The 19,904-nt window shown below is 42.1% G+C and overlaps 1 protein-coding gene across 12 annotated transcripts in view; it reads right to left on the reverse strand.

Moving 5' to 3' along the window:
- Window positions 1-233: 233 nt before the first annotated feature.
- The window catches only part of NEK10 (NIMA related kinase 10), a 487,578-nt gene continuing 467,907 nt past the window's right edge, over window positions 234-19,904 (reverse strand). For all 12 annotated transcript variants that reach the window (XR_013277553.1, XM_077491445.1, XM_077491449.1 and 9 more), the window contains 3 exons: window positions 16,690-16,742; window positions 15,670-15,725; window positions 234-627 (listed from right to left, as the gene is read on the reverse strand). Coding sequence is in view for 11 of the 12 variants with exons in the window: in XM_077491445.1 (XP_077347571.1) it covers window positions 618-627; window positions 15,670-15,725; window positions 16,690-16,742 (119 nt within the window). In the remaining variant the exon portion in view is untranslated. The remainder of the gene's footprint in view (window positions 628-15,669; window positions 15,726-16,689; window positions 16,743-19,904) is intronic.

Here is a 19,904-nt window from a genome sequence, read left to right on the forward strand (position 1 = left end):
ATAATAATAATAAAGGAATAACATAATAAAATAATGTGGGCCAAGTACTCGAGGGCATATATTATTTCATAAAGTAGGTATAAACTGGTTTATTTTTAAACAACTCTTTTACAAAAAAAAACAAATTTTACTTTGTTAGGTTTTAAAATATTTTTGTGCTTATTTAGCCTACAGTAAGTTTCCATCACGAAAGTATGAAACGCCGAAGTAGCACAAATAAATATTATGCAATGTTCCAGTCAAAATAATGCAGCTTTATTTGTGCATTACATCTGTTTGGGTATCATACATTTGAAGTTCAAAGCACTTATATACACTGTTCTACCAGAGAGAAACTGAGACATAGAGAGACTTTATATAAAAGATAAAGTATTTGATTTATATAGCATTTTTAGGCAAAGCATCTTGAAACAAGCACAGCTCGTCCAATAATACAGTCACATACAAGTCTTCATAAGATTCTTTTGTGGCATTGCTATCAGTCCACATAATCTTCTAGGTTAAGCAGCTTTAGTATACCAATTGCATCATTTGGAGGGGAAATGCAGTCACAAGGCTCTTTTTGAAAGTGGAAGGCATCATGTTATTGTTCAAATGTTCTTGTTCCCCACTGGGAATTAGCAGTATCTAGAAAAACACAGATATGATAACAGCCAAATATAATTAAGTGTCTTTGTAAACAGGATAAGCCAACATTCGTTCAATAGTGAAACTGCTCTTAGATGGCAGAACTAAGTTTGCAACGACCTCTGTCTAATATAAGCTATATATACTGGCTGGAATATGTAAATGAATTGAAATAGGTCAAGAAAGAGCAGCAACTCTCATGTGTGATATCACAAAAAATACATAAACCTAAAAACAGTCACGGATAACATTAGACATGTGCAGAGTAAAATATTTTGTTTCGGAATTTCGTTTTCGTCCGAAAACTTAATTTATTTAGTTACTCCCGAAATTCGTTTTTATTTATTTCGTTTTTCGTTCAAAAATTGCATTCGTCCGAAAATCCACATGAATTATGGTCGAATCTGTCTTGGAAGGCTTATGGTGTCTGTCGAATGTATAAAGAAGATTCGACGGAGCTAACTATATAGCATACTTTAGAACCCTATTAAAGTCTATGGGACTCCAGCGTTCAAAATCTAAAGTGCTAATTTTAAAGGCTAATTTGCAAGTTACTGTCCTAAAAAGTGTTTGGGGACCCGGGTCCTGCCCCAGGGGACATGTATCAATGCAAAAAAAAGTTTTAAAAACGGCCGTTTTTTCGGGAGCAGTGATTTTAATAATGATTAAAGTGAAACAATAAAAGTGTAATATTCCTTTAAATTTCGTAGGGGGGGGGGTTGTCTATAGTATGCCTGTGAAGGGGCGCATGTTTCCCGTGCTTAGAATTGTCCCTGCACAAAGTGTCATTTATGCAGGAAAAAAAGTCCTTTAAAATCACTCGCAGCTATTATGAATTGTCGGCTCCGTAATACAGAGAACACTCATTGAAAGTCATTGATAAAAAAATAAATAAATACATTTTAAAAAAAAGCGTGGGGGTCCCCCAAATTCAATTACCAGGCCCTTCAGGTCTGGTATGGATATTAAAGGGAACCCTGCCTCAAATTTAAGAAAAAATTTGACGTGGGGTTCCCCCTAAATATCCATAACCAGACCCTTCAGGTCTGGTATGGATATTAAGGGGAACCCCACGTCAAATTGAAAAAAAAATTGACGTGGGGTTCCCTCTAAAAACCTGCCTGTGTTACATCAGAGGGGTGCGGGTCACCCCTACGTCACAGGGAACCCCGGGTTTCCCCTTGCGTCAGAGGGGGGCGGGGTCAGGTGACGGGTGGCCCCGCCCTCCGTATATAAGAAACGTCAGCCGCCGGAATGCCTGCAGTGTCTCCGTGGAGGAGACAGAAGAAGGATGTATTCGCTGCGCTGGATGACATGAGACATCGCTGGAGAGATGACCGTCCGTCGCTGGATAGCAAGAGTGGATTACCACCGCTGGAATCTTTTTTTTATTTTTTTATTTTTAATAAAGGAATTTTTCAAAAGTGTGTTTGTTTTATTTAACCATTTTTTACACTTTCTTTGTGAAATGGTAGGGGTACTTTTGTACCCCCTTACCATTTCAAACAGGGGGGGGGGGCGGGATCTGGGGGTCCCCTTGTTAAAGGGGGCTTCCAGATTCTGATAAGCCCCCCGCCCGCAGACCTCCACAACCACCGGCCAGGGTTGTGGGGATGAGGCCCTTGTCCTCATCAACATGGGGACAAGGTGCTTTGAGGGGTCACAGACCCCCAAAGCATCCTCCCAATGTTGAGGGCATGTGGCCTGGTACGGTTCAGGAGGGAGGGGGGGCCGCTCTCTCGTCCCCCCCCTCTTTTCCTGCGGCCTGCCAGGTTGCGTGCTCGGATAAAGGGTCTGGTATGGATTTTTAGGGGGAAACCCACGTCAATTTTTTTTTTAATTTGATGCGGGGTCCCCCTTAATATCCATACCAGACCTGAAGGGTCTGGTTATGGATATTTAGGGGGAACCCCACGTCAAATTTTTTCTTAGATTTGAGGCAGGGTTCCCCTTAATATCCATACCAGACCTGAAGGGCCTGGTAATTGAATTTGGGGGACCCCCACGCTTTTTTTTTAATTTATTTATTTATTTTTTTATCAATGACTTTCAATGAGTGTTCTCTGTATTACGGAGCCGACAATTCATAATAGCTGCGAGTGATTTTAAAGGACTTTTTTTCCTGCATAAATGACACTTTGTGCAGGGACAATTCTAAGCACGGGAAACATGCGCCCCTTCACAGGCATACTATAGACAACCCCCCCCCCCCTACGAAATTTAAAGGAATATTACACTTTTATTGTTTCACTTTAATCATTATTAAAATCACTGCTCCTGAAAAAACGGCCGTTTTTAAAACTTTTTTTTGCATTGATCCATGTCCCCTGGGGCAGGAACCGGGTCCCCAAACACTTTTTAGGACAGTAACTTGCAGAATCTTTTCTCTCTGTCAAATCTTTTTTCTCTGTCGAATATTTTCTCTATATAATCTTGGACTAATAGAGGTAAGGTTAAGCACATTCGACCACAGGTTCTATAGACACAGATTGTCAGAGTCATGTCGAATTTCCTATTCTATATCGAACTGTTGTAACAATGAAAACGAAAATAAAGCATTTATTTATGTCGGATCTTTCGTTTTTCGGATGTTGTGCTTTCGTTATCGTTTGTCAAAACGAAAATAGCTGAAATTCGGACGAAAATGCATTCGGACGAAAACGAATGCACATGTCTAGATAACATTTACTATTCATAAACACATCAGCATATGTATTAATTAGTGCAATGTTATAAGCCCTTCTTCAGAAAAGAGAGGTTAAAAAATAGCATGGACAGCCAATGCTACAGTCTTGTGTGGTAGGAGGAAGACAGGTGCAGGACCAAGGTAGTGAGAAAAATAGAAGCGTCACACTCTTGAATTTTCAATCAGAGTTCATACATTCCAGATCTCCTGTGCTGTTAACACTGCATGTGACCACCACCAAAGAAAAATGCCTGCTTACCAGATATGCTAGACCTGTAAAAAGGTCAAAAATGCCTGTTACTGATTGCCATCTCCTTTACACGGAAGAATAAAAAACGAATGCCTGCACTTCTGGGACTTTGTATGACGCGATGACGTCAGCATGTCATCCACCCTACTAGTTTTGTCAAGAGATTAAAGATTTAAAAAATGTATTACGTCAAATAAAGATAACGTCAAAGATCCGTCCACAGATACTTTGTTGTGGATGGATCGTTGACGTTGTCCATATTTGACTCAATTTAACTTTTTTTAATCTTTCATGTTAGGGACCTGTTATAAGTAGTATAAGCTATAGCGTAACTCATCAAAGGAGAAGGATTTAAACTAAAAGGCACAATTCCAAAGGTGTCCAGTTTACTCTCATAGAGAGGCTTGACGTATTGTTAACCTGGATGGTCAAAACGATGCTTGGTTTTTCACTGAGTTTTTGGAAGTCAAATCGAGGCTTGGTTTGTTTTGTATACATAAAAGGCGAGGACGCAGTACGTCACCCGTGCCCCAGGATGACGTCAATCTTTGACAAAACTAGTAGGGTGGATGACATGCTGATGTCATCGCAACTTGCAAAGTCCTGGAAATGCAGGCATTCATTTTTTAGTGGCTTGTATGTTATCTATTCTTCCATGTAAGGGAGATGTTCTCTCTTTTTTAACTATAATTTTGAAATAAATTTCACACAATGTGGAGCATCTTTTATTCATTTTTCAAGTGGGATATCCGTGGACAACTGAAAGCGAGAGGATATGAGAGAGTGTCTACAGGATCATCATGTGCTGAACAGACTGGAGTCCAAAGGCCCTGGCAGGGCAATTAGCCACAGGTGTTTTTGACCTTTTTACCGATCTAACATATATGGTAAGCAGGCATTTTTCTTTGGTGGTGGTCACTTGCGGTGTTAACAGCACAGGAGATCTGGAATGTCTGCAGTGTACCTATGAACTCTGATTGAAAATTCTGGATTGTGACGTTTCTATTTTTCCTTGGTCCTGCACCTGTCTTCCTCCTACCACACAAGACTCTGTAGCATTGGCTGTCCATGCTATTTTTTAACATTTCTTTCCTGAAGAAGGGTTTATAACATTGCACTAATTAATACATATGCTGATATGTTTATGAATAGTAAATGTTATGCACGACTCTGTTTTCAGGTTTATCTATACTGGCTGGGCTGATTAATTAAAAAGGCTATATCTTTTCAAAAGTGTCTATATTTCCACAACATACTGAAAATAAAGATCTAGTTTTACAATCCATCAAAATAAATTACTTTATGTTATCAGCAATGTTTCAGGAATTCTTTACAATAATTTCTTCAAGAGATGGGAATTATATTTCACACCGTGTCCTTTAAATGTGGTGTAAGTGGTAAGAAAAAGTAAAAAGATACAAAACCAAATCAGTTTTGCAGTTGAAAGTTGATTCTGAATAATATAATACATTTAATCAAAGTAGAATAAAGCAGAATTTTAAAACCTGATTTATTAGGACAGAAATATGTTTTTCTAAGGCCGCGTACACACGGGCGGACTGTTCGCCCAACTTTGTCCGCTGAACAGTGTTTCAGCGGACAGTCCGCTCGTGTGTGGGCTTCAGCGGACAGTTTCAGCGGACAGTCTGTCGAACAAAGTTTTTCGGAATTTCCGTAAGACAGTCCGCTGAAACTTGGTTTCAGCGGACAGTCCGCTCGTGTGTAGGCTTGTTCGACAAACTAAGTTTCGCGCATGCTCAGAAAGGATTTACACGGCGAAGGTTGCATTGCAGTGTATTGGACGTCGAATTTCTCGTCCCGTCGTACGTGCCGTTCACGTCATCGCGCACGCTTTCAGCGGACTGTTCGTTCATCGTGTGTGGTCAAGTCCGCTCATGCAAATTTTGAGCGGACTGTTTGTCGGATTTTTTGACAAACTAAGTTGGGCGAACAGTCCGCCCGTGTGTACGCGGCCTAAGGAAAACTTTTGTTTTTGAGACACATTGGGGTCAATTCACTAACGTTTAACGCATGTGATAACGCAGGCATGTGACTAATTTGCATAAATTATTGCATACCGTAAATTAAGCCCAATTCATAAAAAAAATTAAAAAAATAAAAATTATGCGGTATTTACCACAAAAAAAATGTGTCGGTAAATAGCGATTTAAGACTCGTAAGTCTAATTCGCAAATGGACCAAAGAGTAAAAATATAAGATATTTACCACCAGGGTTTTGTTGGTGGGATCACATGTCGAGGGGAACCCACACTGTTTTTTTGACAAATAGCTGGTTGCTAAGGTTTGTTGATCCTTAACAAATGATAACTCATCAGCTGAATGTAAAAAGAAAAGCAGAAAATAAAAATAAAATTGCACGGGCCCCCCCCAAAAAATCGATACCAGACCCGTATCCGACCATGCACCACCGGCAGGTCCTGAACCATACCAGGCCACATACCCCATACTCATTTACATGGGGGGATCTGGGAGCCCCTTGTTAAAGAGGGCTTCCAGATTTCGATAAGTCCCCTGCCCGCAGACCCCCCACAACCACTGGCCATGGCTGTGGGGATGAGGCGCTTGTCCCCATCAACATGAGGACAAGGTGCTTTGGGGTGGTCGAGGGCATATGGCCTGGTATAGTTGGGGGGTGCTCGCTCATCCCCCCCCTTTTTTTTTTACATTCAGTTGCCAGCGGGGGAGCCCGCCTCTTGGGCCTGCTCATTAGCAACCAGCTATATGCGGTAAATTACCGTAATAAATAATGTTGTAATTACCGCTGAATTGAACAAATACCGCATTCGGTATTTAATGCAAAATTCTTAATGAATTGAACACTTGCATAATTGTTACCGTATGCAGTATTTTACAGCATTTTGTGAGCTGTTATTTAACTCTTAGTGAATTGACCCCTTAGTCAAGATTCTTATAAATTTTGCAGTTGAGCTATTTAGCCTTTTCATGACCAGAGGTCAACGATGTCTATATGCTCAGGCCAAATTTAGCGGCTTCTGCATGCATCAGTTTAAGTGATAATAAACCCAAAAGCAAAAATATATTTTTATTTGCAGCTTAACAATTCTTAGATGTGATGTCTACATTTGTTTTCTTTTTTGGCCTTTATTTTCACCCGGTGATCCTGCCAGTAAGTCTGTTTTTCAGTAGAATAAGCTGCCCAGACTGACAAGGTTGCTGTCCAAATATGCCCCCTCCTTCATCCTCCAGAGTGGGGGCACTTTAATATAGGAGGTGTGTTACTGGCCAGATCACCAGGTAAAAACAGAGGTTAAAAGCCTAAAAATAAGAAAACCAATGCAGTCACCACATCCTCGGATGTGTAAGCTGCAATATATTACATTTTTGGGATTGAGTTTAATTACTGATTTAAGTTAACACTTTATACATCTTTTATAAGGATATTATTTGGTATACTGTTTTAATGAAAAAAAAAATTGTCCTGTTTTAATTTTAGGTTGCCAAATGTGCAAAAAAAAAAAAAAGTTTGCACTTTTTTTGTTTAAAGTAAGAGTATTTCATTTGATATTTATTTGTATACATCTAATTATTAATTTTAATTTTGCAGTTGTGGCTGACACTGCAAATACTGAAAACTAAAGACTTATTGAGTCAACAGAGCCTTAGCTAGCACAAGGCATGACTAGGATAGTTCGGAGCTCACCTTATTAATCTAAATCTCCCAATCACATTTTCCATACTCCACCCTCCTGTAACCTCCTCCCAGCAATAATCACACTACTCTTTTGTGAAGTTAAAATGGACGACACAGCCTTCTATTAAACAACAAGATTTTAACCAACATAACATAATTCAGTTAAACTTGGTTGCAGGTCCTTGACAGTACCAAATTACTACCAACTTTTGTGTCTGAGGCACCATTTAGCAGGGATGAGCCCCCCAGCCGCTAAACACCACCTCGGGGGGGGGGGGGGGGGCTGACCCAGCCGACCTCAGACATCTACGTGTACCAACTAGAGGATGCCATACCTCAGATGGCCCCCCCACTGTTTTACCAAATCAGATCAGCTTTTAGACCCCTGTCAAGGACCCTAAACCACCACAGCATACCAAAGAATATAACAACTGGGAATTCCTTGAAACATAAGGGCGGGAGGGAGGGTCGTTCTTCCAACGATTCCAGATCTAAGAGTGAGTCAAAAACCCTCCTCCCCAGCAACCCTACTCTCCAGCTCCACCACATCACCCCGTCTGCTCGGCCAATCAGTTAAGGGTCATTAACTGACCACCCACACTAAATTAGTTAACCCCTCCAGCTTGGTTCCCCTTCCACCCAGTCATGTATGCCCTCTCCTTAATTCATTCCTCATTAGTGTCAGACATGTCTTCCTGCTAGGGACTTCACTCTCCCAATCAACGTTGATTATTTTTATTCCTCATGTTGCTAGCATTGGTAAATAGATAGTAAAATAGATCATATTTACTTGTTTTAAACTTTTTTTTTTTTTTTTTTTTACACTTCTTAAGTTACTTCCTGGTTTCCAGGCCTAGGGCAAATCATATCATACATCCCAGGAGTCTTCAGGAGGTGAGGAGGGGCTTTCCCAGCTAAGCACACCCTCTCCCGCATGTATGTTTGAGCTAAGGGCAAATGAATTTCCAGAAAGTAAATGCTACATGAATCATTTGCCCTTACTCAATATGACCATAGCTAGACATGCTGGGGGGTTGTTTTTCAAAGTGATTTCACAACAAAATAAAGCATGGAGACATGGATAGATGTGGGCATTTGCTTTGAATAATACAAATTAATTAAATAGTGTTTTTGATTTGTGGTGCTCAGATGCAATGAAGATCCACTTTAATATACAGATTGCAGGACTCTGGATCTGTGACTGGCCGGAGTCGCATGACGTCACTCCCATGCATGTGCGCGGGAGCCGTTTCTTCACAGTGAATGTGCCGATGAAGTTATGGTAAATCTTCTAAACCGTGCAGGTTTAGGAGAAATTTACAGTACCTACAGGTAAGCCTTATTATAGGCTTACTTGTAGGTACAAGTGGTGTAATTAGGTTTACAATGACTTTAAGTACCTGAATTTGACTTGATTTCAAACACTTATAGCACACTGTACAACTACATTCAGACTGAGCAAGTACATGTGCTGACTGAAAACATGCTGTCAGAAATAGAGGCCAAAAATGTGACCTCATCAGTCTGTTGCTACTGCAGAGAAAATTCAAGTCACTAGGCTGCATGTGCTCTCTGATATTTGTATGAACACGGACTCATACATTCATTTTAAGCACCACATCCCAGGTGGATATAAATTATAGCACTGGTGGATAGGGACTTTAAAGGTGCAACATTCTATGTCGAGTATAATGTACAAAATATTCTTTTATTTTTGAACAACAAAAACAAAAATTATTAAAATGTACAGGAACATGAAAATGCAATACAATACATAGTGTGTTATAAACGATGCAGCATGGTTGTATTTCCCAACGTTTCGCCCCTTTATTGGGCTTCCTCGGGGGATGCTGTCAGTTTGTACACTATAATGCTTTCTAATAGACAACTATAAAATATTTCAAATTAGTTCAAGGAGATATACTTAATTATACATTCATCATTTATAATTATGCAAATGCATCTCCCCTATCAGGGGGCTGATTATTTCATCATCACCAGTTCTGGTCTTGTCTCAGGAAATAGCCGTAAGCAATGATGGTCTGATAGGGGAGATGCATTTGCATAATTATAAATGATGAATGTATAATTAAGTATATCTCCTTGAACTAATTTGAAAGATTTTATCGTTGTCTATTAGAAAGCATTATAGTGTACAAAGGGACAGCATCCCCCGAGGAAGCCCGATAAAGGGGCGAAACGTTGCCCCTACAGTTCAGAAAATTATTTCACCTTCTTGTGAAGTGATCTCTACATTGGAAAATAGTTCTGCATTTAGGCAGATGGCATGATGCCTCCAATGGTGTATTGTAGCAGAGGATTTGACCAAAGCAATTACATGACACAAGAGGTGGAGCTTCAACAAATGGGAATGACTGTGGTAGCATGATGTCCAAATAAATCTTTGGTCAAGTCTTCCATGAATGTGGCTACTCCTTGCATGTTCCCATAGACCAGTGTTTCTCAATTCCAGTCCTCATGGCCCACTAACAGGTCATGTTTGCAGGATTTCCCTCAGATGAAACAGCTGGGGTAATTACTAAGGCAGTGAAACTGATCAAATCACCTGTGCAAAATAATGGAAAGCCTGAAAACATGACCTGTTAGTGGGCCATGAGGACTGGAATTGAGAAACTGCCATAGACCAAACATAACTTTAAAAATGTTTTTTTTTTGTATTGACCTCTAAAATTCATAACGATGCTGTCACGATCTGGAGTCAGGCTCAGAGACCAATAGCTATAGCAGCAGAGCAGATATTCACACAGGTCACCCTGGCTGATGGCACGGGTTCACCTGAGGTGCGGGGTCTAAGCACTAACCGGTATTCACCAGAGCTCCCAAAGGTGGAGATGGGCTTGGCTGCGTGTTAGTGCCAGGTCGCGGTCCTCAGGATAGCCCCACCAGGAGGTGAGCAAGCCGGGGGTCTGGTAGCAGATATAGCAGGTAGAGATCAAGTAGAAGCGTAGTTGAGAAACAAGCCAAAAGTCGGTAACCAATAGTTGCAGGTTGGGATTCAGCAGAAGCGTAGTCCAGAAGCAAGCCAAATGTCGGTAACGAAAGGTAGCAAGGATACGGTCGGCAGCAGGAGAGATAGAAGCAAGATATTGGCTGGTAAAGGCACAATATTCTGACAAGGAGGAAGTGCAGAGACATGGCTTATATAGGAAGTTCATGGGAGGAGCAAAGGGTTCAAGGTTCAAGGCAAACAAGATTCAAGACATGATCACTAAAGGAATTGTCCAAGGAGCTGTCCAAGGAGCTGTCCAGCATTCCAGGTGGCTCAGCAAGCAGAGTCACTGCCCGGCACACCAGAGGTCCCAGGTTCAAGCCCAGGTCCTAACAGTACTCCCCTCCTCCCAGGACGTCCCCTGGACGTCTTAGGGCCAGGTTTCTGAGGAAACCTCTGGTGGAATTCCCTTGTTAATCTAGGGGCATGAACATTCTCCTCAGGCTCCCAAGAATTTTCTTCTGGCCCATATCCTTCCCATTGAACCAAATATTGCAATTTGTTCCTAGAGATCCTGGAGTCAAGAATTTTTCCCACCACAAATTCTTCTTCACCCTGTACCTCGACAGGTGGGGGAGGAGGATGAATTCTTCCAGAAAAAGTATTTTCATGAAATGGTTTGAGTAGTGATATATGAAACACAGGGTGAATCTTCATATTGTCAGAAAGTTTTAGGCGAAAAGTGACCGGGTTGATTTGAGCAGAAATCTCAAAAGGTCCCATAAACTTTTGACCCAACTTAGCACATGGAACTTGAACTTTTAAATTTTTGGTAGATAACCAAACTTTCTCACCTACTTGAAAAGTGGGAATTGACCTACGATGTCTGTCAGCAGCCCTCTTGTAATATTCCTGCGCCTCCTTCAATGTATCAGTCAATTTCTCCTGGATCTCATGTAATGAAGTTAGTCTGTTGGTAACAGCAGGAATTGAAGTTGAGATGGGGAGATCAGGAATAAAAACTGGATGATACCCCGTGTTTAAGAAAAATGGGCTTTGGGATGTGGAACTATGTTTAGAGTTATTATAAGCAAACTCTGCCGTAGGAAGGTAGTCCACCCAGTCATCCTGAAGATAACTCACGAAGCATCGAAGGAATTGCTCCAGAGTTTGATTGGTCCTCTCGGTCTGACCATTGGACTGCGGATGAAAAGCCGAGGACAGATTAACTGTTACACCCAAAGCTGAGCAAAAACTTCTCCAAAATTTTGAGGTAAACTGTACCCCTCTGTCAGACACCACATCATCAGGAATTCCATGAAGTTTAAAAACTTCTCTAACCATTACCTCAGCAGTATGTTCGGCGGAGGGTACCCCTTTAACTGGAATAAAATGAGCCATCTTAGTGAGACGGTCAACGACTACCAGAATGGTAGTCATCCCTTTTGAAAGAGGAAGGTCAACCACAAAGTCCATAGAAATGGACCCCCATGGTCTTGATGGAACAGGTAGTGGTAGAAGTAACCCCAGAGGAGAAGATCAAGGTGTCTTATTGCGAGCACAGGTTAGACATGAAGCCACATAACTCTTAACATCTTTCTTGTACCCAGGCCACCAAAAGGAACGTGATAAGAGTTCTTCTGTTTTAGAAACCCCAAAATGACCAGCAAGCTTAGAGTCATGTACCAACCTGAGGGCTTCTACCCGAACTGATTCAGGTACATAGAGGCAATGCGCTTGAGTCCAAAAACCATTGTTGTACTTGAGGTTAATGTCCTTAGGAGGATTATTAAGAAGTGGGTCATTCTCATACCCCTCCTTGAGAAGATTAAGAAATGTCTTTGAACTCATGGCCCCTAGAAAGTTCTTTTGAGGCAGGATTGTACATTCAGAGGTGCTTTCCTGGAGAGGCCCAGACAACATCCGTGATAGGGCATCAGCCTTACCATTCCTTGACCCAGGGCGGTATGAAATAACAAAATTAAACCTGGAAAAGAAAAGGGTCCAACGTGCTTGTCTAGATGACAACCTTTTAGCAGACCTAATAAATTCTAAATTTTTATGATCGGTGAGAACGGTTACAGGGTGCTTAGCTCCTTCCAACAGATGCCTCCACTCAGAAAATGCTTCCTTAATTGCCAGCAGCTCCTTGTTTCCAATGTCATAATTCATCTCGGCTGAAGACATCAGTCGAGAGAAATAAGCACAAGGATGAAGCTGCATTTTTTCTCCCATTCGCTGAGAAAGGATAGCTCCCACAGCAGAATTAGAAGCATCAACTTCTACGATGAAAGGTAGTTCTGGATCTGGATGTACCAGTATTGGTGCAGAAGTGAAGAGAGTTTTCAGTTTACTAAAGGCAGCCTGTGCCTCAGGTGACCACAAAAAGGGCACCCCTTTCTTTGTCAACTGTGTGATTGGAGCAATTACCCTAGAGAAATTCCTTATAAATCTTCTGTAAAAGTTGGCAAATCCAACAAATCGCTGTATCTCTTTAACATTCTTAGGAGCGGGCCAATCCACCACAGCTTTGATCTTATCGGGATCCATGCTTACCCCTTCAGAAGAGATTATGTATCCCAAGAACTGGATCTGAGTTTGTTCAAACTCGCATTTCTCTAATTTTATGTAAAGTTGATTTCGCCTTAATCTCTCGAAAACAATACAGACATGCTTGGGGTGTTCTTCCAAAGTATCAGAGAAAATGAGAATGTCATCCAAATATGCTATTACAAACTGATCAAGCAAATCTCGAAAAGCATCATTAATAAAATGTTGAAAAGTTGCAGGAGCATTGCAAAGCCCAAAGGGCATGACCAAAGACTCAAAATGTCCATATCTGGTTCTGAAAGCAGTTTTCCATTCATCACCGGAACGAATGCGGACAAGGTTGTATGCCCCCCGTAAATCTAATTTGGTAAAGAGCTTGGCAGAGCGGAGTCTCTCAAGCATTTCTGGAATCAGTGGGAGTGGATAGCGATTCTTAATTGTGATCTTATTTAAATCTCTGTAGTCAATACACGGACGCAGGGTGGAGTCCTTTTTCGTCACGAAAAATAAGGCTGCGCCAGCAGGAGAGGTTGAGTGTCTGATAAAACCCTTCTCAAGATTCTCATTAATCCACTCCCTGAGCACTTTCAGTTCAGGTTCTGATAAAGAATAAAGGTGACCAAATGGTATTTCTGCCCCTGGAAGCAATTCAATGGGACAATCATAAGAGCGATGAGGAGGCAGCTGATCTGCGTTCTTTTTATCACAAACGTCCCGAAACTCAAGATATTGTGGAGGTAGCTTGTCATATGACTGGATAGTTGCCAAAACTGCTTGTAAATCTTGGGTTGGTGGAGGGCTTATTTGATAAGATTCTTTGCAATGTTTCTTGCAATGGTCAGATGTAAAGCTTAAAGAACGTGTCTCCCAGTTGATGGAGGGATTATGGATAGAGAACCAAGGAATGCCCAGGATAATAGGGAACTTGGGTGATGTAATCAGCTCAAAGCTGATAGTCTCCTGATGGTCAGTTTCAATTAGGAGTTTAAGTGGGATTGTCTCGTGGGTAACAGGGCCTGAAGTCAAAGGTGAGCCATCCACAGTTTCCATATCAATTGGGGCAAGTTTATTTCTTATTTGAATGTTATTACTTTGGGCAAATTCGATGTCGATGAAGTTTCCCCCAGCCCCTGAGTCCAGCATAGCAGAGCAAGGTATTTCATTGCTTTCAACAATAAGCTTTATAGGGATGACAAAATGAGTTGATAAAGAATTAACTTTATTTGCTTCCTGAATCAAAGGAGAGATGGACTGAGAAATTGAGTTTATTTGTTCAGATACTGTAACATCCATTGCTGCAATTGTTCTTTTAAATTTATTGGGACAATTAACTGCGTAATGTCCAGAGTCTCCACAATAAAGACATAAGTTTTCTGAACGTCGTCTTTCTTTCTCCTGAGTAGTAATAGATCTTTTAATAGCATCCACCTGCATAGGTTCAGGAGTGTCAGAATCAGGAAAAACTCTTGGAACCTTAGGAGGATACTGAGTAGTAGAAAAACGCATGCCACCATTACTGCCTAGGATTCCCAGTCTCTCCTTTCTCCTTTCAGTAAGTCTCTGATCAATTCGAATACATAATTTAATAAAAGCTTCAAGGTCATCAGGACTTTCTACTCTGGCAAGCTCATCTTTTACTTGTTCCGAGAGTCCTTGACGGAACTGACTCTTCTGTGCTGCTGGATTCCAATTGGTATCTGAGATCCAACGTCGGAATTCAGTTGTGTACTCTGCAACAGAGCGTCTTCCCTGACGTAAATTGTGCAATTTTGCCTCAGCAGTAGCACAGCGGTTAGGATCATCGAAAACTTGGTTCATCGCAGTCACAAAAGAATCAAAATTATCCAGGATGACATCATCTTTCTCCACATAAGGGGAGGCCCAGGCTAAGGCTTCCTCAGTCAGGAGGTTGATAATAAACAGCACCTTTTTCCTGTCAAAAGTGAATGCAGCAGGTTGCATCTGAAAGTATATACGACATTGATTAAGGAATCCTCTATAATGGCGGCGGTCTCCACTAAACTTGAGTGGTAGGGGCATTCGTGCATTAGTTTCTATGGCAGCAGTATCTCGGGCATGAAAATCCCGCAATTGTTTGTGTAGATCAAGGATTTCCTCTTGTAGACCTTTCATTTCAATTTGTAACTCTGAAAATTTTTCCTGGTAGTCAACACCAAATGCCTGTAACTCAGCGATTTGAACCCTGAGAGGAGCCACGGCAGCTGCTACAACGGCCTCCATGTTTTTGGCCAGAATATTCTGTCACGATCTGGGGTCAGGCTCAGAGACCAATAGCTATAGCAGCAGAGCAGATATTCACACAGGTCACCCTGGCTGATGGCACGGGTTCACCTGAGGTGCGGGGTCTAAGCCCTAACCGGTATTCACCAGAGCTCCCAAAGGTGGAGATGGGCTTGGCTGCGTGTTAGTGCCAGGTCGCGGTCCTCAGGATAGCCCCACCAGGAGGTGAGCAAGCCGGGGGTCTGGTAGCAGATATAGCAGGTAGAGATCAAGCAGAAGCGTAGTTGAGAAACAAGCCAAAAGTCGGTAACCAATAGTTGCAGGTTGGGATTCAGCAGAAGCGTAGTCCAGAAGCAAGCCAAATGTCGGTAACGAAAGGTAGCAAGGATACGGTCGGCAGCAGGAGAGATAGAAGCAAGATATTGGCTGGTAAAGGCACAATATTCTGGCAAGGAGGAAGTGCAGAGACATGGCTTATATAGGAAGTTCATGGGAGGAGCAAAGGGTTCAAGGTTCAAGGCAAACAAGATTCAAGACATGATCACTAAAGGAATTGTCCAAGGAGCTGTCCAAGGAGCTGTCCAGCATTCCAGGTGGCTCAGCAAGCAGAGTCACTGCCAGACACACCAGAGGTCCCAGGTTCAAGCCCAGGTCCTAACAGATGCTTTACTATTTTTCCGTATGACACATACCTGTTTGAAGTTAAACTATAGTAGCCACTGTCTTCTAACATTTCTTCAATCATGTTCTAAAAGAAAAACAAAGCCAGAGTTTAGAAAATCACCTGCAAGTGCAAATATTTGATTTTAGCATTATTTTTCTGTGTTACATGTATTTTGAATGATGGATGTAAACAGAAGAATTTGCAGTAGCATAGGACAGTGCCTAGATGCTCTGTCGCCTTTTCCTAACCCAGCCTTCAAAATTGTTTCGGCTTGGCTTGGGCAAGTCTGCTCTACTCACGCATAGCTCCCAACTGTCCCTGATTTGGAGGGACTGTCCCTGATTTGGAGCAATATCCCTCTGTCCCTCATTCCTCCTCATTTTTCCCTAATTTTGGTCTGTATATAAAATGCACTTTTTATCTATCAAAAAGTGTTTTCCAGCATTAAACCTTTCCTCTGATTTCTAAATTGTTGCATTTGTAAATTCCAAAAACCAATATAAAAGAATAGTAGTGGTAAAAAAAGCACTTGTTGGTTTAACCAATCCTGTTTTTTTTGTACAATTCTCCTTTAAGGGGGCGTGACAAGGGGTGTGTCCTATGCCTGCATACTTTTGCTGATAGGTGTTCCTCAATCCCATCTCAAAAGGTGGGGAGGTATGCTCAGGTGGGGAAGCGGATCCGCTCAGGTGTAGAGGTGGGCCGACTTGGGCGGGGCGGCAAGTCCACTCGACTCGGGCAGGGGGTGGGCTGGCTTTGTCTAGGAAATGATGTAATTTGAAATGCCTCCATTTCCTTTTGCAATAGTGCTCCTGCTTGCTGAGAGGCTGAGCTAGCTGCTGACCTAGTCAGGATCATTTTTAGAGCCTGGACTGGCTCTGTGTTGTCAGCTTTAGTCCACTGTCCTCTGAAAATAGGCCACAGGAGTGCAGAACAGCAAAAAATGCTGGTTATACTTTATTTTTTTATTTTTTAGGATATGCTCTGGAGAAACATACAGAACGAAATTAGTTGGCAGAATATTACTTCACTTTATTATTTATCTCACCTGCAGCTGTTCATAGGTTATTCCACCATCAAACTCAAAGGTACTAGCAGTTCCTAAAAAAATGTAAAAACATGTTTTAGACAGAATAATCCTTAAATAGTCTTATGTTTATAGTTTTTTTTTTTAGGTAAAAACATCCTTTTAAAAAAAAGAAAATACATGAATTAAACTGTGAAAAATATAATGTTCAACTCTACTTAAAGTGTAAGGTCTCACACAGGCATGCTATTATATGGACTTTTATGCATTTATAGGACATTTATAGACATTCTAGTGTCTGCAGCTTCTTTGAGGTGCTTTAGCAGTGGTGTATAATCAATGGAAAGCACAGCTGCAGCAGCGCTATGTGGGTGCTTTAAACCTTTTTTCGGCTGCTAGCGGGGTTAAAAGTGCCCCTCTAACGGCTGAAAAGCGTTGCTAAATCAACGGTAAAGCGCAGCTAAAAATAGCAATGCTTTACCGCCAATGCCCGGCGTGGATCAGTGTGAAAATGCCCTTAGCTATGTTTAGAAAAAAAAGTTCAATATTCTGGAAGCATGTAAACATACATACAGTATGAGAAATTGATCTAATAAAGTTTGTTTATACTTCCCAGATCAACTCCTCCTGCATTTTGCATTTGCTATTGAAACCAAACACAGGGGTGCCTTGTGGATGAGGACACAGCTCTGGTTATTATTATTATTATACAGGATTTATATAGCACCAACATTTTGAGCAGCTCTTTACAATGTAGAGGGGGGACAGTACAATTACAGTACAGTTCAATACAGAAGGGACAGGAGGGCCCTGCTCATTGAGCTTGCAATCTACATGGAGGGGAAGGTGGTACAAAAGGTAATAGCTGCGGAGGGTGATCTGATGGAGGTGGCTTCGGTACAGTTCTCAGATGGAGGTAGGATAAGCTTCCCTTAATAAGTGAGTTTTCAGGGATCACCTAAATGCAGACAGGGTAGGGGCTGACCAGACCTACTGGGGCAGGGAGTTCCAGAAGATGGGAGAAGCTCTGGAGAAGTCCTGGTGGCGTATATGGGAGGAGGTAACAAGGGAGCTAAACTATAATTGTTTAAACTATATTTTTTTTTGGAAGTGCTTAAAGTGGTTGTATACTCAAATTTTTAACTTTTACCTACAGGAAAGCCTATAATAAGGCTTACCTGTAGGTAAAAAAAATATCTCCTAAACCTGTACGGTTTAGGAGATATTCCCTCGGTATGCGCCGCTGACTGCAGCGGCGCATGCGCACAAGGGGATTCTCGGCCTGAAAATCGGAATGAAATCTCCCGCGCGCATGCGCGGGAGTGACGATATCGCGGCTCCGGCCACTCACAGCACCGGAGCCGCGATACCCGGAAGAAATGCAGAGGGAGCATGTCAGCTCCCTCGGCGTGGATCGGGCCAGATGTCGGGGCCTCATTCGAAGGTAAGTATTTCATAATGAGCTAGTATGCGGTGCATACTAGCTCATTATGCCTTTTGCTTTGTAGGTTTAAAAAAAAAATAATAATTTGCGGGTTTACTACCTCTTTAAGTCCATTCCACCAATACAGAAAAGACACAATTTTAGATAATACATTAGGGATGTTATAAAAAATACATTTAGTAACTGGTGACTAAAATTGTCAAACCTTAGGGAAACCCCCAGATCATATGTAGAATATCTCCATCTGATACCTGACATTTGTGATAAATAGGGACTTGTCATTTGCCACTTTTAAACAGTCATGCAAGAGTGTGATGTGTTTATCTCTCATAGATTTAACTTTTCCACAGTAAGCGTTAAGCCTATTATACACAGCTCAAAATAGGAGTCATGGGCAACCTCTGAAAAATAAAAGAAGCCAGGTGGAAAACCGTTGGCTGAACAGTAACTGCATCCAACTAGGCAGCTGGGGGTGCTGGTTGTCAGAGTACAACATCTGGGTTTCTCGACCCCTGGGGGTACGTGCACCACGGGCAGGGGATACGCAGAGTTCTCTGTCTCCGGAGTCCCGCCTCCCACACACACACACACAGTCCTGGCGACTTGCTGTAGCCTGTTGCGCGGGACTGTGCTACCAACTGGGAAGCAGTCCACTTTGTGTGTGGGGGGGATATCAGGTCGGCGGCAGATGCCAGGGGTCCTGTCTAAAGAATGGCCCCCATCGTGCTGCCCGAAAGATGTTTCCTCAGCCAGGGCTGACTGACCAGGGGCAGCCCCATGTCTTCCCATCTCCCAGCTCCTCCCCCTCTCCAGCGCGCCTCAGATGTCCTGCCTGCCATGTGTGTATATGCCTGCTGCAGCTCCATGAAAAAGGGTGAGTCCTGCCTGCTCAGGAACTACACACGCCCGTATTCACAGCCATCAATGCCTCCTATCAGTGCATTCATCAGTGCAGCCATCAGTGCCTCCTATCAGTGCCTCCTATCAGTGCAGCCTCAGTGCCTCCTATGAGTGCCTCCTATCAGTGCAGCCTCAGTGTCTCCTATCAGCGCCTTATATAAGTGCAGCCTCATAAGTGCTGCCTATCATTGCCCATCAATTTCTCGAGACAGGTGTACTTAATAAAATCTTTTAGACTCGCAGGGGTACGTTGCGGTAAAATTTTGAGAAACACTGCTTCACACTATTTAACATGGATTTAGGAATCTATTAGGGAAATCTTTGTGTGTTTGGCTAGCCTTAGAAACTACTTCCAGTCCTTCTCACTCAGGTCCCGGATGTCTACAGTCCATTGTTACTGTATGCAGGAGATTTTGGAGGGCTTACACTGTAATAGGAAACCATACATTCTGGAGATCAGTGTTGTGCGCATAACCAAAGGAGAACCATTTCCAATATAGAAGGGCGGAAGGCTAAATTCTGTAAGCCAAACTGGGATACAGCAGTAAGTTTGAGTTGGAGATATTTAAAATGTCAAGCATCTGAGATTTTTCAATTAGGCTAAGTTTACATGTACACTACGAACAGGCATGTGAATGCCTGTCAATGCCCTGTACCAATTAGGTCTATTGCAGCTGACAGTGTAGCTTACATTTACAGTGTAGGTCACATTTGTGGTGCTTTGTGTTGCGTCACGCCAAATGTATCCAGCATGTAGCATTCAGCTGGCTTAACCGCTCGACAAATACCTTAATTCATGTCAATGTAAAACAACTATGGTTTTTCCAATGCATTGGAGATGTGTTTAGGAAACATTACTAGCCGAGAATATAGAACAAGAATCCATAAAAGA

Source organism: Lithobates pipiens, unplaced genomic scaffold (genome assembly GCF_037356315.1).
Source record: "Lithobates pipiens isolate NorthernLeopardFrog02 unplaced genomic scaffold, aLitPip1_a1.2 Scaffold_19, whole genome shotgun sequence".
Lineage (NCBI taxonomy): Eukaryota > Metazoa > Chordata > Amphibia > Anura > Ranidae > Lithobates > Lithobates pipiens.